Here is a 24,645-nt window from a genome sequence, read left to right as displayed (position 1 = left end):
AGTGAGCGAAGATTTTCTTATTTGTACATTTATTTATTTATATATTTCCAGCTTAGCTACAATCTCGATTTAAAAAAAAAAATGTTATTTTAGTAGCCTATCTAATATAGTTTTTATTAGTATTTTATATTTTGTTTTCATTTATTTTTTAGTTATAGTTTTTATTTTCGGTTTTTATTTAAATTTTAATTTAAAGTTTTAGCAATTTTGTTGTGTGTTTTTGTGAGTTAGTTTTTTTTTCTAAATATGTCTATAAAGTTTTTATTCATTTTTTTTTTTTATTTCAGTCATAGTTTTTAGGCTAGTTATTTTAATACATCAATTTAAACTAAATGAAAATGAGAAATGTTGCCTTGGCAATTCGCTGAAATAAAATACGTTTAAGTTGTTTATATTTTATTTCAAAAAACGAAAAAGCATTTTTTTTTTTTATGGTTTCGAAAATGTGTTTTGAGCTTTTCGTCGCGCCGTAGGAAAAAGAAGGCGGGGTTTCAAAGAGGTCACGGCGGAAGTAGAGAAGCATCACGGGAAAACACGTGTGGAGCTGTGCAACATCGCACGAAAACACAGTAGGTCAGTATTGGCCTTTAAATAAGTGTTTTTATCGTGTAGTCTGTTTTGTACTGAATTCTTGTGTTTTAGTTACTTGTTATTTTCTTCATATAATACAGCTATACAACTGTACAAAATGTAAAAGAAAATACACTGTAAACAAATAATTGCACAACCAAAAAAGAAACCATATATCCATATAGCCTAATGGCAAGCATACATTATAAAATATAATGCTCCGTTATAGAAAATATAAGATAAATCTACCCTAAGAAGTACTGCAGTAAAAACTGTGACAACTAGCCCCGCTCTACCCTATTTTCCCTTATTTGTCAGTTTGTTTTGGTTTAACATCACTTGTTAAAATCATTAGTTGACACACAAGAACCACATTATTTGGGGTTGTCTGTAATATTTTCTGACATGTCTTTAAATGGATATACATTGACAGGTATTTCATATAACAATAGCCAGTTGGTTTCACATGAACCAGAAGTGAAGCTCTTTTGTGTTTTCCACAGGTTAATGCTTTCATCTGCTTCTCCTCAATAATCACCATGACTTCCAAAAACACTGTGAGCGGTGATGACCGCTTCTCCAAGGTTAAAAAGGACCCTCGCTTCTGGGAGATGCCCAACAGAGAGCGCAAAGTCAAGATCGACAAGCGTTTCCAGTCCATGTTCCACGACGAACGCTTTCAGCTGAAGTACACCGTGGACAAACGCGGCCGACCCATCAACCACTCGTCCAGAGAGGACCTCAAACGCTTCTACAAGCTCTCTGACTCCGAACAGTCAGACGAAGAAGAGGAGGACGAGAAGACAGAAGAGACTGAGAGGAAGAAGAAAGAGGCTGATGAGGAACCTCAAGATGAGAGTGATGAATCTGAAGAGGAGGAAGAAGCTAAGAAAACTAAAGAGCTGCCGATAAAGGGAGTGAGAGTGTTTGAAGAAGGTACTGTTGCAGAAACCTTTCTTACTGGGTTCATTTTCATTGTTGATCCGATTTATATAACTTATGTTATGGATCAATCATCTTAAAGTGTTTATATTCTTCTGAAGATGATATGAGTTGTGTCCGTTTATGTTATTGATGACTTGATACCATTTTTATTGGTTTTATCAGATGAAGATGAGAAATCTGATGTTGAAGAGGATGATGAAGATGGTTCTGCTGAAGGTGATGATGATGAAGATGATGAGGAGGAGGAGGATGATGAAGAAAATGATAGTGAGTTAGATGAAGACAGCGACAATGGACCGGATCTGGCCAGAGGGAAGGGTAACATTGAGACCAGCTCTGATGAAGATGAAGATGAAGATGATGATGATGATGTTAAGTTGGAGGAAGAGGAGATTGAGCATGACTGGGGAGAGATGTGGAAAGATGCTCCACGCAGTGACAATGTGAGATTTCATCCTTTATTAATCATATACGCTACTGTTCGAAAGTTTGGAGTAAGATTTTTTTAATGTTTTAGTCTGTTCTGCTCACCAAGGCTGCATTTATTTGATCAAAAATACAGTAAAAACGGCAATATTGTGAAATATTATTACAATTTGAAAGAACTGGTTTCTATTTTAATATGTCAGCATCATTACTCCAGTCTTCAGTGTCACATGATCCTTCAGAAATCATTCTAATATGATGATTTGATGCTCAAGAAACAATTAAATTTTTTTTTTTTTGAAAACGTGATAAATTTTTTCAGGATTCTTTGGTGAATAGAAAGTTCAAAAGAACAACACTTTTTGAACTAGAAATTTTTGTAACATTATAAAAGTCTTTACTGTCACTTTTGATCAATTTATGCATCATTGCTAAATAATAGTATTCATTTCTTTCAAAAATAAAAAAAATCACACTAACCTAATACTTTTGAACAATAGTGTATTTGTTAAATTCAAAATATATTTTATATTATTTGTGTTATATAAAATATTTTTAACAATTTAAAATTGAAACTAATAATAATAAAAAAAAACTTTTCCCTACCAAATTTTTGTTTTAGCATATTGCAATTAAAAGAAGCCCTAAGTGAAAATAGCGATATATTCTATTCTATTTACACTAGGGGTGTGACGAGATTTCTCATTGAGGTTAAAGAATTAGTTCACTTTCAAATAAAATTTCCTGATAATTTACTCACCCCCATGTCTTTCTTTCTTCAGTCGAAAAGAAACTAAGGTTTTTGATTCATTCCAGGATTATTCTGCTTATAGTGGACTTCAATGGACTCCAAATGGTTAAAGGTCAAAATTACAGTTTCAGTGCAGTTTCAAAGGACTTTAAACGAAACCAGACGAGGAATAAGAGTCTTATCTAGAGAAACGATCGGCCATTTTTGAAAAAAATACAACCGTTTATGCTTTATAAACACAAATGATCTCCTTGCAAGTGGTTCCGTCATTCCGCTTTCTGTATTCTTCAAAAGGTTTACGCTGTATGTCCTATGCCTTCCCTATTTTACTCATCGTTCGTTCCGTAAGTTGAATAGGGAATGTGTAGGACACAAAGCGTAAGCTTTTTGAGGAATACGGAAGGCGGAATGACGGAACCACTTGGAAGTAGGGCTGGGCGATATATCGAATGCTTTTGTCATGCGCATTTCGTCAGTAAAGCCGGTTCCCTGACTACCACTAAATCGCCATCACCTGCTTTCAAATGGACCGGCATATAGTAGACAGAGCCGTAGATCACTGACAAGGCACTCAATATCGACGGCGATTCATATCGATATTGAACGTGATATTGCGTGGCTTGTCAGTGAACTACGGCATGCGCGTGACAAAAGCATTCGATATATCGCCCAGCCCTACTTGGAAGGCGATCATTTGTGTCCGATCATAATCCTGGAATATTTTCCTCAAAAACCTTAATTTCTTTTTGACTGAAGAAAGAAGGACATGGACATAAGTAAATTATCAGGAAAATTTTATTTGAAAGTGGACTAATCCTTTAAAGCTGTCTCGCGATATTGCTATGACGGAATGTGAGGGTTAAATTAGGGTAGAATTTGCCACCGCTACATTTACATGACGCCTCCACTGTCGTTTTGCTTTTTATAGAAAGACAAAACATTTAATTCAGTTGGATAATGGTCGCTTCAATCCCATCCAGCTTCGTACGTAGTGCAGCGGGAATCAAGAGTTCACAGATACATCGAGTGACGAGATGATTGACAAGACGATAGTGAAGGATTCATTGCACAACAGAGCCTAAGCATCCGACAGATGTCTTATCTCAGCAACTACACTTACCCCTAACCCTACCCGATAAATACTTAATTATTAAACACTTGCCACACACTTTATTTCTACTTTTCAAATATTTTTTATTTATTTATTTTTTTAATAAATGGCCTTTCTGATATGATATTTGATGGGAAAATGGAGAAGAGCGAGTTCAGCAAAAGGTATATTTGAACTTGGGTCAATTGCGTCTAAAGCTACTTCCACCAGGGTTCCCACGAGTCATCGAATTTCTGGAATATCATGGAATTTCAAAGGTTTATTCCAGACATTGAAAGTCGGGGAATTCTATATTTCTTTGTCCAAGTCATGGAATATCAGGGATTTTTGTTTGTCACTTTAAATTTTAGTTTCCATTTTTCAAATTGAAATTTCCTGTACCGCATTTTTTTTATTGCGTTGTTTCACGTGTTTTGCATATTGTTATGGTTAGGCTATTTTTCAGTGCATGTTAACTAAGGCAAGCATGCGGGAAAATGTAAATTTCAAGAGCTTTGGCTACAAAATGACCAATTCAAAGACTGTCCTAACCAGCCGCGACACGAAAAAGGATTCTATGTTTTAAATGGTTTCTATATTTCTGGGTTTTTGCAGCTAATAGTTCAGGTCATACAGAGGGAACAAGGACTTAAATGCACAAAGAAAAGTATTTATTACTTACAGTTTGAATGTTCTTGTTTCCTTTTATTCCTTTGCTCTTATAGTGGCTATTAAAGTTATGCAAAATGATAATCAAAGTTCAAAACATTTTAATACTAAGCAAAGCTCAAACAAGTGTATTTCATGACAAAGATTGTCAGTCATTGAGTATGTATTTTGAATAGTGTTTTATGGTTTAATTTTGTTTAGTTTAATTTCGTTTGGTTATATTTGGCTGTGATTTATGATTGATTTTATCGTCTTGTAGCTTTGTCAAGTCTGGTTAAGACACAGTAAGCTGCCTTTTCACTGCACTTTGCTGCATTTCACTTCCTAGTGGCAGTCGCACAGAATTTTCAAATTGGTCATGCGTAGCTTTTACCTTCGCTTATTCACCGTGGTAGAATGAATAAATATGAATAAATTAATAAATGTACATTGGATAAACTACCAACATTACTTCTGAAGGAAAAATATTATGGCACTTAATTATTTAATAATTATTAATTATTTATTTCAGACTTAATTAATTATAGGGCTGCACGATTAATCGCATGAGATTGTCATGCGTGTCTCATCAGTAAAGCCGGTTCTGTGATTAGCGGTAAATGTCCATCACCTGCTTTCAAATGGAGCGGCACTTAATATACAGAGCCGTAGTTCGCGGACAAGCTATGCAAATATCGTTCATAATTGAAGGCGATTCATCTGCGATTATGAACGCGATATTGCGTAGCTTGTCGCATTACAATCTCATGCGATTAATCGTGCAGCCCTAATTAATCATACCACCAATTTACAGAAATAGCCTAGAGTCAAACAGTCTAAGACGGTCTGCAAAAACTAAATGTGAAGAAATCAAAAGACTGAATGATGAACTTGATGAAAAACAGAAAATCCTCTAAAGCGTTTAACCCCTGAAAGCATAAAAACTATAAATTAATTTCTGTAGAAAATTACAGAAAAATATCAAAGTGCATTTAATGGGTAAAAGTGCAAAAAAAAGTATGAGTGTTTAACTAAGTTTTGTACTAAAAATGTCTGTGAACAAGTAAATAAAGCTTGTAAAGGGATGGATTTAAAATACTGCCTGAGGCTGATTTTCATCTGCTCAGTGCTCAGCACAACAGTTTTTCCGTTCATTATAGGTCATGGAAATTCAGCTTTTTGGTCAGTGAAAGTCAGGGAATTTGACATTTGGCTTAGAGTGGGAACCCTGTTCCACATGCCATACTCCCTACGGCATACGCCACTGCAGACATTGAAAGACACGCATCTTTTGTAATCTTGTGTGGACCAACCAGACATTGGTGGGCGGAGTTAGTGTAAATAGCCTTTGCCAACAAGACATGCTATTTACACTTATTGTAAATAGACACTCCGTTTAAACGATTTGCTTTTAAAAAGTATTTATATATATTATATTGGTGTTTGTGACTGGTGTGTTTTAGTGTGTTATTTTCTGTGTTTAGACTTCACGGCGGTTGGCAGTTTGTAACATGAACTGGGACAGACTGAAAGCTAAAGATCTGCTGGCTCTCTTCAATTCATTTAAGCCCAAAGGAGGAGTAGTGCTGTCTGTAACGGTAACTATCCCTTCTCTTCCTGCTCTGACTCCTCACGCAATCGCATTATCATTTCCGTTCTGCTGCAGCTGTGAGTCTGAATTGTTGGCATGCATTTGTCAGATCTATCCGTCTGAGTTCGGGAAGGAGAGGATGAGCGCAGAACAGACCCAGGGTCCGCTGGAGCTCGCCAGCCTCCCGGAGGACCCCGAAGCAGACACAGAAGAGCAGAGGTACTGGACACAATCATCATCTGGAGGTTTTACATGACCTTTCAGTGGCTCTTATTGGGGTTTGTCTGGACAAGATTTGCAGTACTCTACTGAGGGCAACACCAGAATGCATTGCAAACAAACTTGGTGACAAAAAAAATTGATACTGATTTAATGCATACTTCTAATTCATTCAATAATTAAAACCAGTCTATAAAAATAATCAGTCTAATTAAAATGTGAGTTAAAAATAGTATAAAAAATAAAATAATATTTTATTTTTATATTTACTCTGGATTTAGAGTGGATCAGAGGAACCGTCATTTTAACCAGTAATTAAAGGCCAGTGTTTTCCATGTGCTTTCAGGATCTACCGAGAGAAAGTGCGTGACTATCAGTTCAAGCGTCTGAGGTATTACTATGCCGTGTTGGAGTGTGACTCTGTTGAAACAGCTGCAAAGATTTACGAGGAGTGTGACGGCTTCGAGTACGAGAGCAGCTGCTCCACCATCGACCTGCGGTGAGTCCCTCCCATCTCCGGAGACATTCGATCAAAACTTCACTTGAAAAACTGAAACCATCAATATAATCTGATTACATTTCTTAGCACTTGGATATTTGTTTAAAAATATCTCAGTTGTCATTGGTTCATGTTGTTGGCTGTGGGTGTTTTGCAGGTTCATCCCTGATGACGTGACGTTTGACGATGAGCCGAAGGACAGGGCGACAGATGTGGATTATGGTTCCTACAAGCCCAAACTCTTCACATCGACGGGCACCACCACAGCCAAGGTCTGTCACACTGAACACGACACAAGATCTGAGCGGCTGAACTCGATGTACAGTAACGTCTGTCTGCTGTCTGTCATCAGGTTGACCTGACGTGGGATGAAACGGATCACGACCGGGTCACGGCTCTCTGCCGGAAGTTCAATAAGGACGAGCTGTTGGATATGGACTTCAAGGCTTACCTGGCCTCCTCCAGTGAGGAAGAAGAGGAGGAGGAGGAAGAGGCAGAGAAACAGACAGAAGGTTAGTAATGACTAAATCTCATCTATTGTATGGAAAAGAGCAGCAGCATCAACATCCTGTTAAACATGTCTTTGTGTAGGTGAACTTGAAAGTCTTGCTGTCCTTGAAATGTTTTGTTGTCTTGAATGTTCTCTCAGCTGAGAAGCCGGCTCAGCCTCTTCCTGAGGAGAAGGGCAGTAAAGGGAAGAAAAGCGCAGAGCAGATCGCTAAATACAGAGATCTACTGAAGAGCATTCAGGACAAAGAAAAGGAGAAGGAGGACAACATGGACATGGAGATCACATGGGTTCCAGGTATCAGTACTGATCATCTCCTCCTCGTCTAAAAAGTTTTTTTATTATGTCTTATTTTATTTTTAAAAATTTGTATTTTTATAAGAACATATGTGTGTGTGTGTGTGTGTGTGTATATATATATATATATATATATATAATTAATAAAATAACATAATAAATATAGAACAAAAAATTAACAATTATATATTATATATATTATTTTTTTACATTACACCTATTAATATAATAAAAAAATTAAATATAATGTAGAATATATAAAATAATACATATTATATATGTGTGTGTGTTTTAATGATTGCAGAAAAATTGTATATATTGTTTAGTTATATATATATAAGCATTGTGTGTTTATATACTATATATATATATATATATATATATATATATATATATAACATTTATAATTGTTAAATTTTCGTTTTATATTTATTTTATTATATTGTTTTATATTATATTTGTTTTATATTTATTTTATTCATATTTATTTTGTTTATATATATATATATATATATATATATATATATATATATATATATATAAAAAATTATATTATTAATATTATAATATATATTTCATTCTTTATTCAATATATATAAAAGTAAATATAATAAATCTGTACATGTATATAAAATATATAATGTAAATGTATAACTACAGAACTACAGAAATTTTAGATTTTTTTTTAATTGTGTGTGTGTGTATGTGTGTATATATATATATATATATATATATTATATATATATGTTAATAATTATTTGTTTTGTTACTTCATTGTTTTTAGGACTAAAGGAATCAACCGAGAAGCTTGTGAAGAAGAAAATGATGGGCACAGATGTACTGACTCCATGGCAGGAGTACCTGCAGAAGAAAAAGGAGAAAAAGAAAGAGAAAAGGAAAGGAAAGAAGGTAAACGTGTCACTGAGGAATAATTATTCAATTTGCCCTTCATTTCTGTATTTCTGTCTCACTTAAACACTGTCTTGTCTGGTGCAGGAAGCGATGGAGGCGGAGCCTGTGATCAGTGATGATGAACTTCCTGCTGATGTTGACCTTAACGACCCCTTCTTCGCAGAAGAACTTGGTGCGGCAGGTTAGTCGGTGCATTATTCCCCTCACGCTTTATTAAATTCAACATGAGAGAGATTAAGCATTGAGGTCTGTGTGGTCTCAATTCTACTGTAGCACCCCTGAAAAACAAAAAGAACAAGAAGAACAGGAAGAAGGATGAGGAGAAGACACCAGAAGAACAGGAAGAGCGGGAGAGACAGAGGGTACGTTTCTGTGACAACGTGTGTTTATGGGTAATGTATCATGGTTACCAACTGTGTCATGATCTCTAGGCTGAGATGGAGCTGCTGATGGATGACGATGAAGACGGGAAGCACAAACATTTCAACTACGACAAGATCGTAGAGCACCAGAACCTGAGCAAGCAGAAGAGGAAGAAGCTCCTGAAGAGCAACACACCACTGGAGGACGACGACGACTTCCAGGTCAGAAACATCACCGTCACTCTTACTCTCACTCTCACTTGTGACTTTTGGGAGAGCAAAAATGTGTTTTTTGTATGTGTGTGACTCACTGAATCAGTTTTGATTGATTCTCTGAACTGATTCTGTGAAATAAATATAACTCACCAACTCTAACTCAATTTCTGTCATTCATCTCCAGGTGGATGTTCAGGACCCACGCTTCCAGGCTATGTTCACGTCCCATCTTTACAACCTGGACCCGTCCGATCCGGCCTACAAGAAGACCAAAGCAACGCAGATCATCTTTGAGGAGAAACTACGGCGCAGAGAGGAGCACCACAGTCAGGACGAGACGCTGAAGAGCAAAGCCACACAGGAGAAGCTCGAACCAGAGACTTCATCCACCACTAAAGTCATGGACTCTAATTTATCCCTGCTTATCAAATCCATCAAGAACAAAACTCAACAGTTTCAAGCGCGCAAGAAACAAAAGACAAAGTAGACTGAGAACGAGAGACTGTGGAGTGGATTATTTGCTGGATTGTGCAACTTTTCTGGATGTCTTTTTGCATTGCCTCATCTGTGATAGAAGACGAAACGAAAAGCTGTTTGATAGTAAACTTCATATTTTGTATGCAGTATGATTAGTGCTGCTATAAAATCATCTCCTTGATCAAAATCATTAAAACATCTATTTAGACGTATTCATGCTTGACCTGCCATTTTTGGACAAAAACATCATGGGTTTGTTCACATTACACACAAGTCAGATTTCCCATTGTTATCTTTTCTTTTAGAGATATTTTTATGCTGCAGAACACAATTTTTGGTATTCAGTATTATTATTTTGAATTCTAAATATATATATGGCAGTCTAATGTTTGAGATAATCACGATGTTTAATGTCTCTATTATAAGTCACGATTTGTCTGAGACACCTAAAACCTTCAAATTTAAATCCTTTAAACTTCAAGATTTTAAAACTGCTTCAAGCTTTTTAAACTCTCTTTTTTTAATTTAAACTATTTCACAATTCAAGCCTTTACAATTACTTCAAACTTTCAGGTTAGGCTTTCTCAAGTCAACATCAAAGTTTGTTCATCTAATTTATTCCTGTGATTGCAAAGCTGAATTTTCAATACATAATACATTACGTATTAATATAATATACAACATGATATATGTCTTAAAAATATTTAGCAATATTACTGTTTGTACTGTGCTTTTCATTAAATAAATGCAGCTTTGGTGAGCAAAAAATAAAATAATAAAAAAAATACATTTTAATTATTCCAAACTTGTGACTGCCAGTGTCTGTATATATGTTTTGAAATATATATATATATTTTTTTTTTACAAATATCTTATATATTCCAAATGATGACAGAACTTTCATTTTTGTGTGAACCATACCTGATGTGCGCCCCCCATAAAAAAGATTTTTGCTGCATGTTTAAAGGTGATAGAGAGGATCTTTTCGTCGACTGATGATGAGAAACCAAAGACTGTTACTAAGTTTTTGAAATGAGCGCATGCGTAAGAACAACCAATTTTATAGAATAACACAAGACGTGTCACTCGTATTGTTTGGAATGGGAGAAAGTGCAACGCGCAATATGGCAGAATAAGTCCCGCCTTCTAAATTAGAGCCAATCGCCGACTGGTAAAGTCATCGCGTCACTGCAGCAGCCGTTAGAATCACCGGTTTCTATAGAAACAGTCAGACGCGCGCCTCTGAAACATGGCAGAAGAGACGCGCATTTAGGTCTGCGCATGCGCATTAGTTTGGTCCAGCCTAAAAAATCGTTTTTTTGTCATGATTCGAGCGTTTGGATAAAACATTTATAAGACAGCTGTTGTCAGATTTCATTGGTGATTTCAAATATGAAATGTAATCATAAGGTTGGCGAACAGTTTGAGAATTTGATGTTTCCCCATTCAAAGAGATAGGGCATGATGCCCAGGATGCCCAAGAGGCGTTTCAAAGATGGCCGCCGAGTGAAATGACTTGTCTTAAAGGGACTTTGGAACAACCCTCCACCTTCACAGCTCATTTCGAGGGAACGCCTCCCAAAACTCGTACACGAGTGTTTACCACCGGCATTCGCTGTGTCGTGTTAGTGGATTCATTATGTCGGACTCACCGCAGGTAACTCATAATCTGCAGTTGTTACTCCTGTCTCCTGACAAAAACATTGCATGCGGCGCCTGTGGAGTGTGGAAAGTTACTGGAGCACGCAGCCGCGTTTGTCTCTCACAAGGAATGTCATGGCAGTGATTGACAAGCCAGAGGGCCAATAGTTTACACGATGATCGCGTAAACGATTGGCTGATGTTTTTAAGGCCTTACCTCATGCACAGATGATGTATATTAATATTATTCCTTTCAGTGCACCTAATAAATAGTCTTTTATCAGTTAGTAAAGACAGTTTCAAGTAATATTGAAAAAATGTCTAAAACAAAACATCCTATTTAGCACCTTTAAACAAAGCCAAAGAGCCTTTTTTTCAGAGTGACACTTTTACTGAAAAACAAGACATGTAAAAGCTGGAGTTAAAGTTAGCTTTATTCATAATGACACAAACGCTGCTCACACATTCAAAAAAGTCTGTTGGCACTTTCACGGGCACCTCATGTTCTACATAACAGAAGAAACAGGCTTGCTCACATGTGCCATATATCAAAATACAGCTGTGAATGAATGAATGAAAACCTCTCATCACACTTACAATTCCAGTGAATACGACCAGTGCTCAGAGCATGTAAAAACACCTCAATTCACGGTCCAGGAATATAAAGTGTACATGTAAGAACCACTTGGGTAGTTCACACCATCAAACCCAATCCAGAAAAGGCACAAATTGCAGATTTTAAGTTTGATTTGACCAAATTACATGGAGCTCCAGTCTAGATCACAATGGAGCATTTCAAGAGTGAAACCAACAGAATGAAATTAATCTAGATTGTGCCACAGTGTTAAAAAAAAATAGTGCAATTAAAGTTTGACATCGACATGTACGCCATCTGAAAGAGCTCGAGTGGAGTGTCATGTTTCAGGTTGTTTTCCCACAAATATTTTATCACCACAATATCATTTTTACAGTTTCTGAAGAAAATGCGAGTGGTGCTCCACCTCACTGCCATGATGTTACAAATGACTGACATGCCATTTCTGTGGTTGCTAAGGTGTTCAGGGTGATTTCTTACTGGCTTAAGTCAAAGATCCCACCAACTATGACATTCTGGTCTTTAGATATGGCTCAGAACTTTCCTGCAATGTCTATGTTTGCCATTTCTAAGTCTGATTGTTTGGAAAAGTGTCAAAACACCTTGAGTTGTGCACCAAAGTTTAATACTTCAAAATAAAACCAATAACCCTACGTTTGAGCAATAGTAATAGTGATTTTTGTCTTAACCAGCACCACTAGTTATCTCTCTCCTAGTCTTCTCTCTTTGTCTTTGTAAAACCCCTTTTAACTTCACGCCACTAACATACAATGTTGTGTTGCACCAAAATGCTATAAAATATAGGATTACATGAATATTAAGTAGAGAAAATAAGTTCTTAGCGAAACGCTTCAGGACAAATTGTGCTTCACGTGTAAAAAAATTATACAAATACTTTAGTGTTCAGTAAAATACAGTTTCATTACGATACGATGCACAAGGTGATACAAATATGATTCTGTAGAATAAATCAAGCGTGTGACTTCACTAATTATTATCTTTCTCACAAGAAACACAACAAGTCTGCTGTTAGTCAGAGCAGACGGTAAACATCAACGGAATGACAATTCAGCTTAAACGTTGTCAGTCACGAGATAATCAATCATGTGACCTGTAAAACAGAAAGAGACCCTGTGTGTCTAGAAGGTTTTAGGCCCGGTTTCACAGACAGGGCTTCGACTAAGGCAGGATTAGGCCTTAGTTCAATCAGCTTTTATACGTACCCTAGAAAAAAAACATTGCTGGTGTGCATCTTGAGACAAAACAATGGCAGTGAAATATTTTAAGATGTATCAGAGCAAGTTTCTCTCAAACATGCATTGTAGTCTGGGACTAGACTTAAGCCTTGTCTGTGAAACCGGGGGTTAGTGTTTATGTGGATTTATTAGCATTTATGTGATCAAGATGTTATTAAGTGTTAAGATTTCTATGTATTTTTAGCAGACTTGTTCCTACTAAAGTCATTTTCATGAATGCTTTGAGACAAAGATGTGTCCAGCTAAATCTGAGGATCTCAATCTCTGCTCTTAACAAAATGTCACACAAAAATGAAAATTAGGTCATTTGCTCACGCTCATGTCATCTATTTGACTTGTGCACCATTTTTCCCCATGTGATCTGAAGTTGTATAATAGCTTTATGTGAGGAAATTCAAGTCATCTTTAATTAAGAGCCATTCCTTCCAATCTCATTTGCATATGCATATTTATGCATTTAGTTGCAAACCTTGCAATAACCAATTGCCTTCGGCTTCAACAATGTCAAAAATTGCAAGACACGTCTTGACACCACATTTGCGAGACTGGAAATTAGTTTCAACAGCTTGAGGGCCTCAACTGATCAACAAACTTATGAACAAATAACTTTGCACTACTGTTTTAGTAAAGTTTGGAGTCGTTCAAAACTGTTCCAAAGTTTGAAAGAAGTCTCTTCTGCTCACCAAGGCTGCATTTATTTGATCAAAAATACAGTAAAAACAGTCAATGTTGTGAAATATTATTGCAATTTAAAATTAGCTTTTTATGTGAATATATTTCAAAGTGCAATTTATTCCTGTGATCAAAGCTGAATTTTCAGCATCATTACTCCAGTCTTCAGTGTCACATGATCCTTCAGAAATCATTGTAATATGATGATATGATGCCCAAGAAACATTTATTATTATCAATGATGAAAAAAGTTGTGCTACTTAATATCGTTATGGGAACCATGGATTTTTTTTCTTTCAGAATTCTTTGATGTATAGAAAGTTCAAATGAATCGCATTTATTACATTATAAATGTTTTACGGTCACTTCTGATCAATTTAATGCTTCCTTGCTGAATAAAAGTATTAATTTCTTTTAAAAACAAACTTACTGACCCCAAGATTTTATATTGCAGTGTATATTTCACAGTGTATATTATAGCGCATAAGTTATATGAACCACTTTTGAGATGTTTTAAAGGTGTGGGGTTTTTTTGTTCTTTCTGAAGCCTGACTATGGAAGCTTGTTTCCGCAACTAAAAAAAATAAAATTGGTAATTTTGCAACTTATCATCTTACAATACTGACTTTTCTTTTCACAATTGCGAGTTACAAAGTCAGAATTGTGATATAAAGTCGCAATTCTGACTTTTTTCTCGCAATTGCATTTTTATCACGCAATTCTGACTTTATATCTTACAATTCTGACTTTTTTCCCCCAGAATTGTGAGTTTATATCTCGCAATCCAGACTTTATAACATGCAACTGCGAGATATAATATAAACTCGCAATTCCGAGACAAAAAATTTATTTTTTCCTAACAATTGGACATTATAAGACGCAGTTCTGACTTTATCTCACAATTCTCACTTCATAACTCACAATTCTGACTTTATAACTCGTCTTTTTTCACAAAATTGTGAGATATAAACTCACAATTGTGAGTTCTAAAGTCAGAATTGTGAGTTATGAAGTGAGAATTGTGAGATAAAGTCAGAACTGCGTCAGATAAAAAGTCACAATTACCATTTTTATTTCATGGTGGAAACAGGCTTCCCTACCTGACAGCCCCAATCTTCATTGACTTGGTTTAAGAGTAGCATGAACTTTTATGTTCTACAAAAGAAATAAAGTTGAACACATTTTGGAAAGACATGAGGATGAGTAAATGACTTAATTTTCCTTTTTAGGTGCACTAACAGTTATAATATAGTCTATAAGGATTGTCAGTAATCTCTAATATAATATTTGCAGCTTTTGTGCAAAATCTGAGCAGCACTTCATTAAGGAACAAAACCGTTGGTTTCTGATTAATCAGTTGTGAGCAGGACGCTCTCTCAAGCATAAAATATGAGTTCAGGTATCTGCCCCCCTTGCACACCCGTCCCGTTGGTGCTGTCCGACGAACACTGGAACTGGAAGGTCACCTTCCCACACTGGACCTCGGTCATGCCCTCCTGGCCAAAATAACTCAGCTCGTTCCCGTCCAGAACCACGCTGGCCGTGTAGAAGGTATCCGGTTCGATCTGCACCGGGTACTCGAAGAACACAGGGAAGGTGTTGCTGGAGCCGTCGGAGAAGTATTTGATGATGGCGACGCCGAGCGTCACTCCTTGGCGCTTCAGCTCGATCTTGGCCTGGTACTCCGCCGAACCGCAGCTGGAGCCGTACAACCCAAACCCGGCGATGAAGACGCGCTTGTCCACGGCGAACTGGATGCTGTCGCAGCGCCCGCGGTACCGCCACTGATTGCTGCGGTACGCGCACGACTGAAAGCGGTGGCACTTCTGCGGCGTCAATCCTTTCCGTGGTTTGCAGACAAACTTCAGCTCCGGTTTCTTGGCCGCCGTGTACCACAGGAAAATATCGTTGGTCTCGGTGAGCGTCAACACGCCGGACTGAGCAACACCATTAGCGAAATCGTCAAGCGCCATCGCTGGGATCCGTATCAGATAGATGGCCTTTCCCAAAACAAGCCGTTTATTCTCGATGGTTGGCTGGAGCTCCTGTCGGTGACACTCTGCCTCTGCCCAGCTCAAAGCCGCTTCGAACACCACCATCTCCTTGGCGTTGAGCGTCTCACGGCGCAGGATGCTCTCCAAAGTCTGAGTGTCGATGTCGCAGAATCCCTCCGAGCGGAGGGCGAGTTCGGCCTGTGCGTCGATGACCTCCCAGCAGCGCTGAGTGAGGTCGGGCTCCTCGAACAGGCAGCTCTGAGAGAGCAGGACACAGGCGTTTCGAGCGCTCAGGCTGGTCTCCAGGAAGTTGACGCAAGCGCGGGCCAAGTGGGGAACAATGTATTTTTTGGCGGCGTACAGTGTGGCGAGGACGGTGTCTGCACACAGGTCGATCTCATCGCAGTAGATATATCTGACAACAGAGTGCAAAAAAATAATATTACATTCAACTGAACGCTGCTGTCATTGAAGCAAGTGAGAAACATACCAAATTAAATTCATTTATTCAACTAAATATAATGCTAATAACAATATAATTTGAAATGCAGTATTAGATTTATAAATAAATAAATAAATGTAAATGTATTTAATGTAAAATTATATTATAAAAATAAATTATAAAAATAAATATATATATATATATATATATTTATTTTTATAATATAATTTTACATTAAATACATTTACATTTATTTATTTAAATATTTCATCAGGATTCCTTGATGAATAGAAAGTTCAAAAGAACAGCATTTATCTGAAATACAAAGCTTCTGTAGCATTATACACTACCGTTCAGAAGTTTGGGGTCAGTAAGAATTTTTATTTTTATTTTTTTGAAAAGAAATTAAAGAAATGAATACTTTTATTCAGCAAGGATGCATTAAATCAATCAAAAGTGGCAGTAAAGACATTTATAATGTTACAAAAGATTAGATTTCAGATAAACACTGTTCTTTTGAACTTTCTATTCATCAAATAATCCTGAAAAAAAATATTGTACACAAATATTTTGTACAATTGTAAACAATAAATGTTTACTGAACAGCAGATCAGCGTATTTGAATGATTTCTGAAGGATCATGTGACACTGAAGACTGGAGTAATGATGCTGAAAATTCAGCTTTGTCAACACAAGAATAAACATATTTTCAAATATTTTCAAATAGAAAACAGTCATTTTAATTGTAATAATATTTCACAATATTACGTTTTTTTTCTGTATTTTTAATTAAGTAAATGCACCCTTGGTGAGCAGACGAAACTTCTTTTAAAAACATTAAAAATCTTACCGATCCCAAACTTTTGAGCGGTAGTGTATATATATTATATATATATATATATAAATAATATATATATATATATAAAAAAGTATATAATTTTATAAAATATGAATTTATACATATTCCACTAGTGGTCTCAGACTTTTGGACTCCACATTACATTTTCCTCTTTAAAGACTTTAAAATACATTTATTTTATTAAATATATAATAAAAATGATATAATTTCATATAATATTTAAAAAAAAAAATTAAAATTATATAATATTAAAAATATAACTACTTTATTAGGAAAATAAATTCTCTAATGCTCTCAGACCTTTGGACCCCACATTATATATTCATTCTTTAAGACCCCAAGACATGAAAATGTGACATTTGCATCTTTTAATTCATGATTATTAGCTTTGTGGCTATGTTTATGCTAGAGTCTGAATGTCATACTTTAGCATGGCAAGGAAAGAAGGAGGCTCCACATCAGGGATCCGGATCTCATCCTTATCTTCAGCCAGTTCTCCGTAGAACATGGCATGAAATACAGAACTGCCCACAGCCAGGACATACTGAAAGAAAATGAATTCAAACAGAGATTATGAGCAGCATTCATTTTCTGTTTTATTTATTCCTGCATTTGCTAACAGTGAATCTCGTGAAATCTATCAAGAACATGTCCCAGTCCAGTCAGAAAAAAATATATTTTGCATTAAGAAAATTGAACAAGTATAAATATAATTTCTTATGTGTGTGTATATATTAGATGTATACATATTAGCTCAAACAGTGGAGCAAAGGTCATGGTTCGATTCCCAAGGGGGAAAAAAATGTATAGCTTGAATGCAATTTAAGTTGCTTTGGATAAAAGCATATGCCAAATGCATATATGTAAATGTATGGACATGTTTTCATGAGATTCACCATTCTGCAACAAACTGGAGTGACTCGATGCCCATATTTTGTTTTTGCACGGCTGAACGGTGATAATTCTGTACCTTGTGTCCCGGGACTCTCTGGGTTCCTCCAGGGGGCCCCACCACAAAATGAATATCGGCCATCAGCTCGTTGTTGAACATGACTGAGTTTCTGCAGAGGACAAATGAATAATGAAAAGACCCTTTACATCCAGTGCCATCAGTGCAACATCACATGCTGTCTAGGTAGGCATGTGGAACAGAGAATTACCTCTCTCTGATCGTGGGATACAAGCCTTGCCAGTTACATCCCTGAATGGTGTTGTTGTTGCTGACGTTCTGCTGTTGGTACTGCTGGACAGCGGTGGCTGTGACAGTGGGCAGTTTTTTGGCAGGAAACAGCTCAGCGGCCATTTTACCAACACTCAATTAATCAGGAGGATTTCATGGTAGAGGATCTGGCAACCTGAGAAACTGGAAAGATTGAGGAAAAAAAGACAAAAGGCACTCCAGATAATCTAAATCACACAAAAAGCATTTTTAACATAACATTTGAATATAAATGCTTGAAATTATCATTATATATCTACTTATCTTATTAATAACATGGATGTATAGGCTATGATATTGTCAATCTTTTATAAAACAATTTCACTGTCATGATCTCATAACTGTCATTACAGTCTATTTTATTTGATTTTTTCTCATCCATGCAGTCTTAAACTCGTTTAATAAACCGAAGCAGTTCACATACGAAGCGAAGTTAATTCACATTCATTGCTGGACTCGCATAAACATAGTTAGCATCCACAGCTAAATATGCGAAAATCATCAATATATTCACAGAACAGCAACAAATATTGTTAAATGAGCGTTTGAATGATCCAGAAGCACATGCATTTCGTAAATCCTTTGATATCAGTAATAACAGATGCTGATCTGAATTTAGATGCAAGCAACAGGAAATAAACAAAAACAGCCACCGGACTCATAAACCTTAAAAAAACCCTAAACATCAAACTAAAACATCATCACGATATGCTTGCGCTCATTATCCCATAACAACTCAATAGTCGTAATTACCAGAGGCTGATTAATGGTGCACGTTTAGTGAGAGAGTGAGGAAAGTTTGCAGCTGGTTTACACATCAACATCCTCCATGATCGGAGGATCCGCCTGACGGATTGCGCAGTGCGCATGCGCCATTCAAACAAGCATTTTTTTCCCCCCAAATATATTATTATTAATATTATTATTATTTATTTATTTATTTTTATTATTAAGAAGAAGAAAGAAGAAGAAAATACTACTCGCAGCTAGCTGTATGTACTACTAACTTTTCATCCTTTATTATATTTATACATTTAATCAATTATATACTATTGCGATTCATTTTTGCCCGCTCAAGAATTACTAAAATATTTTATTTGGGATGTGTTAACATTTAGAGCCTAAAAACTGGTGTTGAGGGCAAACACAGAATAAATTGAATACAGCTGTGCCTTGATGTGATAAGGTGGTCATTGCAAACAATATTGTAAGCAAAATCGCTGCCAATTTTTTTACTTAATGGCAAAGAAAAAATTAAACAAAAAAAAAATATTTATTTTTATGTAGGCATATATTTTTTATTGATGCTGACAGAGCGAATAAAGACCAGCAGGTGGCGCTCGATGCAAAGATTTAGAATATTTGGTAACCTTTTTTAAATCGTTGTAATGACGTCTGTCCCGAGCCAAATTGACATATACATGTTTTTTTTTAATTTATTGTATTTTTTGTGTTATTAGTATATTATGTTATTTTCTATTATTTGTCATAATATTATAATATCATAATATAATTTGTGTATATTATATTATATTATATTATATTATATTATATTATATTATATTATATTATATTATATTATAAATATAAATATAAGCTAAAACTCTGAAAAATAAATTATAGAATAGTATATTTTATTTTGAGTAAAATAGCAAATTATTGAGGCAATTTCCAAAAAAAAAAAAATTGGAAACACCCCTGGCAAACTGTGGTTTTGGACGATATCACCATAAATCATTTTTTGGTGCAAATACATTACAGTAACTTGACATTATTATTGAAGACCAGCAATAATAATTTTCATTTTGAATACATAATAATGGCATTATATACATGTCAAAGTCAGACATGCCCCTTTGCCAGCTGTGATGCCAGGTTACTGGTTTAAACTTGGCCCAGGTTTGTAAAGATTTTTGGGTCAGCGCATCTTAATAGCTTCAACAATTAATTGCCATTTAAGTTTAGAATACAATGAACCAATTAGAACCCAGATTATGTCAGATAGTTGCTAATGGTGGATATTTTGGTGAATCGAAAATTTAAGTTTTGTCTATGTATAAACTGTTTATGTAATAAAATATGTTTTCTTAGTTTGCGTTGTCCCTTATCAGTGCAAAATTACCACAAATTAAAAAGGATTCATGCCAATATTGTCCAAACTCCCATTTTTCTAGGGCGTTTCCAAACTTTTGGAGGACAGTGTATCGCAGATTTTTCAGTTTGCCAGCCATATCAAGGGAATTAATGGATAATTCTAACACAAGAATATTAGCTCAAAAATAATTGGCAAGACTATCTAATAATGTTTTTGAAGTACAGTTGCAAATAGCCTTGCAAGTTTGAATCTTGCCATCATTTACAAAACATGCATTGCAAAACGGCATTGGATTTTTGCACCTTACACACAGACATCTATCTGCAACCTTAAACATAGAGGTCAGTGTGCGATATTCACAGACTGCAAAGAATCTCTCTTAATAGTGATAAAATAACAAATATTCAGATGCATCACTGGAATCCCACGGCCAGCAAACCTCTGACTGAACATTGACCCTGAAAAGCAGCTTGACTGGAGCTTAACAGCAAAAACAGTCACAGGAATGCGATGTTGCCCTTGTTGCACTGATGCAAAGGCTTTACGTAATGATTTACTAATTACACTATAGAAGCCTCGGCCGTGGGGGATGGTGGGTAACGGGTCTCTCAGTTAGACACCGGCAGGCACCGACCTAATGGAAGGGGTCCATAAACAAGCAGCACTTTTATTGTCTGGACATTGATTTGTATCTTTCAGGCCTATTCTAGGCCGTTTAAAAGCTATTTGGCGGTTTTTAAACCCAGGAAATGGCCATTGTTTGCCCGTCTACAGTAGTTATGGTCGGCTTGAACACAAAATGTTCTTTTTGAATGTCCGTGTGGAGTCCTGCTCTGTGTTTACTCTTCTATTCATAGATCCATTTTAAGACAAAAAGTCTGTGGTAAAGCTTGTGAAATGTCATATTAAAATATCAGTTTATTAAAATATAATTTTGCTTTTATAGAATGGTTATGGCATACACTAAAACATTATGCAAACCAGAATGGGCCCAAGAAGTATTTGGACACTTAGCCACACTTAAAAATGGCCGAATTTCATTACATTTGCACATAACTTCTGCTAAAGCTTTTCTCAGAACTTATTTTACATTTTAGTGAACGTATGAAGTCAGTTCACACAGGTTTCCAATCAGCAGCCTCAAACTATAACCATTTTCCACTTATATTTGACCCTCAACCCAAGTGTCCAAATATTTAATATCTATATTTTCAATAGTTAGCTAATAGCTAATACCTAGCTAACAGGGAATGTTGTGAAAACTTTAGCTAATGTTCTGGCAAGGTTTTCTCAAAGTTTTGAACATACATGTTCTTCCAGTAATGTTAATAGAGTTCATTCAAAGTTATTTGGTCTTTAATAAGGTTCTCAAACATTAGCAAAAAACATTTATACATTGTTTAGTTGTTCTCTGAAATGTTTGAGGGTACGTTACACGACAACTATGTACTAAAAACGGAAAAGTTTTTTCTTTGTACAGATGACAACGTTATCAAAACTTTCCCCGTTCACACGGATGCGCGAAAATGACTAAAAACGCTGTATGCAGACAAGCAGGCTAGTTGGCGATGTTGCAAAGAAAGACTACGCGCCTGCGCATATGCATTCTTTTACAGCACTCGCGCCAAAACGTGCATGCCACCTTATTTTTACACTTTGATATTCTTCTCGTTATTTCCTTATAGCGGCTTATAAATCGGAAGTCTCGCACATTCACAGAAAAAAACGTTGAAAAATAAGGTGGATAGACCAAACAAAGACGTCGATTTTTTTTAACAGATTTGCATTTTTGCCGTTTACACTGAGATAACAACGGTATCGTTTTCAGGCCACCAAAACAACAACAACATTTATTTATAATATTGTTCCAAAGTGCTGTACAAAGTACAAAACAGATCTACACAAGAATAATTACAGGTTTCCAAACGCTAAAGAATAAAGATACGATTTAAGAGAAGACTTAAAAAAGTCCAATGAAGGAGCAGACCTCATATGAAGGGAACCAAAGGGAAAACAATAAAGGTCCCAAAATTGATCCCTGGGGCACACCACACAAAACAGGTGCAGATGACGAGCAAAAATTTCCTAAATTTACAGAAAAAGTCCTATTCTTGAGGTAAGAAGCAAACCATTGCAATAGCTACAGTGCCTTTGACACCTACCATAACCATTGTTAAATGAACGGCCATAATAAATAAATAGTTTTCAGTTTTAGTTGAAAATTGTGTTGTGTAAACAGCCCCTAAGTTGGGTGTCTAACATTTTTAAATGTTACTAATTGTTTCACACGGCGCACCTAAAGGGACATGGTGAAGGGAAAAAAATGAGGTGAAATGTTTTGCGTTCGCTCGCAAAGAACACAAATTTATGCAGTGAATGCAGTGAAAGGTATTGCTAGAGAACGCAAAAGCATTGAAATATATTTTTTCCCTCCCATTTCAATTTTTTTCCATCAACATGTCCCTTTAGGAGCTTCATAGTTTCAATGAACATTCAAAAATAACATTTCCATAATGTTTGAAGAATGATAAAATGGAATGTTTCATTAACATTCACATAACAAAGAAATTTTTTTTAAAGATAAAAGAGTGAATATTTTGAACGTACAGAGAACATTCAGAAATAATGTTTTCATAATGTTAGCAAAACATTCTTAGAACATTTTTGATTTCAGCATTTAAACCTAACAAACTTCTTTTGATGAAATGTTGCATAAAAAGTATGCTCGTGCTGATTTTCTTTAAAATATATGTCATTTATTTTGTTATTTAAAAGATTTCCTGACATTTTTAAGTGAAACTCTAACTTTTAAGTAATAATAACTTTTTGGAGCCACTGTATTTGCAGTTAATATTTGAGTAACCATAGATAATGAGCTGTGGTTAACAGCATATGCAGTTATATTTACTCAAGTCATGGCATTGTTTGTGTGCATATTAAATATATTAATATCTGCAAGTACAGATATTGTATCATAGGTGAATGTCAGCTGCTAGTGAAATCCAGTGTTCTCTATTTCCTCTGCAGTGAGCGGCGGTGATTTATGCCTCAAGTGTATTGTGGGATATCAGAGTCTCTGGACATGGGGTGGGTAAGACTTTTCCTACTCATATCGATTTAAGTTTGACCTTTGTGTGCTTTTTCCTTCCTCTATTAGATTATCTGTCATTTTGCAAAACTGCTCTTGTACCACTGCACAAAACAAAAATGTGCTTGAGATATTGCTTATCATTTCAGCCCACAATAGTTAATTTGTTGTTATTGTGATAAGACATAATGAGATTGTTTCTGTTCATGGATATTTGCACGTAATAAATATTTCATTTCATTATTCTGCTGAAAGAAACCCTGACTGGTCTGCGGCTATGCACTGTGTATTCTGACACCTTTCTTTTAGAACCAGCATTAACTTCTTGAGCAGTTTGAGCTACAGTAGCTCGTCTGTTGGATCGGACCATGCGGCCCAGCCTTTGCTCCCCACGTATACATCAATGAACCTTGATTGCCCGTGACCCTGTCGCCGTGAGGATACATCTAAAAGTGCAAATGAAAACAGTGAATTCAGGCTACTGCAAAGAACATAGGGAGAACCCCCAAGCAGATCTAGGCAGGTGGTGCTGGGGAAGGTGGAGGGCTAGCCAAATCCAATGGCGCGCTGCAATGAACTGATCCAATTTGAAGCCAGGAATAAAAAGGTTACGTAGATAGAACAAATAGAACGATTGGATGAATGGCTTTAAGTGAACCAATCAGCTGCTCAGAAGAGTTTCATGACTGAACTATATACATGCGTTATCACAAATAAAACAATTGACTCCAAGCACAACTATGCAATATGCTTACAAAACACATTGTAATAATATTTGAATAAAGGGGGTAGATGTCAGTTTTCCTAGGCTGGACATCACTATTGGCTAGTTAATATGAGCATGTTAAATATTTTTGACCATTGAAAAGTGTGCACTCTTTTTTTCACTCTCTTTTCCTAACAGTCCTGTCATGGTGTCACATTTTAGAGTTGTTTTGCTGTGAGTGGCGGCGTATGCATTCAACCCCAAACCCCCCAAGATCCTTTTAAGATCCTTGAGTGAGCAGATTGGCCAAAGTCAATTAGAAGTCTATTACAATGAAATGCTGTTTATGGAGATAAAGGAAGAATTAGCCATACTAACTCTCTTCATTGAAAGCCTCTCTCTTTCTCTTTATCTGTCAATTGGCAATAATACGTCTCATGCCTGGGAACCGCAGCGTTTGGACTGAACACATGGTGTGATAATGGGGGGCTCTGTATTCATAGGCTGGTCAGTTCCTGCCCCTTGTATTGTGCGCAGGCTTTCTCAGGGTTCAGTGTGTGTGTTGTG

At 36.1% G+C, this 24,645-nt stretch overlaps 2 protein-coding genes across 2 annotated transcripts; one reads left to right on the top strand and one right to left on the bottom strand.

The window, feature by feature from the left end:
* The first annotated feature begins 473 nt into the window (after window positions 1-473).
* Window positions 474-10,074, top strand: esf1 (ESF1, nucleolar pre-rRNA processing protein, homolog (S. cerevisiae)). Its single transcript, XM_067402899.1, has 14 exons — window positions 474-573; window positions 1,074-1,506; window positions 1,678-1,958; window positions 5,915-6,028; window positions 6,131-6,240; window positions 6,587-6,739; window positions 6,897-7,011; window positions 7,092-7,251; window positions 7,389-7,544; window positions 8,329-8,453; window positions 8,541-8,637; window positions 8,730-8,818; window positions 8,888-9,040; window positions 9,219-10,074. Exons 2-14 carry the CDS (start codon window positions 1,110-1,112, stop codon window positions 9,519-9,521), a joined length of 2,253 nt encoding a protein of 750 aa, XP_067259000.1. The 5' UTR covers window positions 474-573; window positions 1,074-1,109; the 3' UTR covers window positions 9,522-10,074.
* A 340-nt stretch (window positions 10,075-10,414) lies between these two features.
* On the bottom strand, window positions 10,415-19,051 carry btbd3a (BTB (POZ) domain containing 3a). The gene is made up of 5 exons (XM_067402900.1): window positions 18,943-19,051; window positions 18,131-18,333; window positions 17,941-18,031; window positions 17,396-17,514; window positions 10,415-16,084 (listed from the first exon to the last, which is right to left on the bottom strand). The coding sequence occupies exons 2-5, from the start codon at window positions 18,271-18,273 to the stop codon at window positions 15,052-15,054; spliced, it is 1,386 nt and encodes a 461-aa protein (XP_067259001.1). The 5' UTR covers window positions 18,274-18,333; window positions 18,943-19,051; the 3' UTR covers window positions 10,415-15,051.
* Window positions 19,052-24,645: the final 5,594 nt, after the last annotated feature.

The sequence above is a fragment of the Chanodichthys erythropterus genome, chromosome 12, assembly GCF_024489055.1.
Source record: "Chanodichthys erythropterus isolate Z2021 chromosome 12, ASM2448905v1, whole genome shotgun sequence".
Classification (NCBI taxonomy): Eukaryota; Metazoa; Chordata; class Actinopteri; order Cypriniformes; family Xenocyprididae; genus Chanodichthys; species Chanodichthys erythropterus.
Note: the sequence above shows the minus strand (reverse complement) of the source record. Positions and strands in the feature narration are given on the sequence as shown.

Coding starts and splice junctions, on each gene's coding strand:
- esf1 (XM_067402899.1), top strand. CDS start 1,110: ATGACTTCCAAAAACACTGTGAGCGGTGATGACCGCTTCTCCAAGGTT. Junction 7,012..7,091: donor CGGGCACCACCACAGCCAAG/GTCTGTCACACT, acceptor GTCTGTCATCAG/GTTGACCTGACGTGGGATGA. Junction 9,041..9,218: donor AGGACGACGACGACTTCCAG/GTCAGAAACATC, acceptor ATTCATCTCCAG/GTGGATGTTCAGGACCCACG.
- btbd3a (XM_067402900.1), bottom strand. CDS start 18,273: ATGGCCGCTGAGCTGTTTCCTGCCAAAAAACTGCCCACTGTCACAGCC. Junction 17,515..17,940: donor AGAGAGTCCCGGGACACAAG/GTACAGAATTAT, acceptor ATTTTCTTTCAG/TATGTCCTGGCTGTGGGCAG. Junction 16,085..17,395: donor TCTTTCCTTGCCATGCTAAA/GTATGACATTCA, acceptor CTCTGTTGTCAG/ATATATCTACTGCGATGAGA.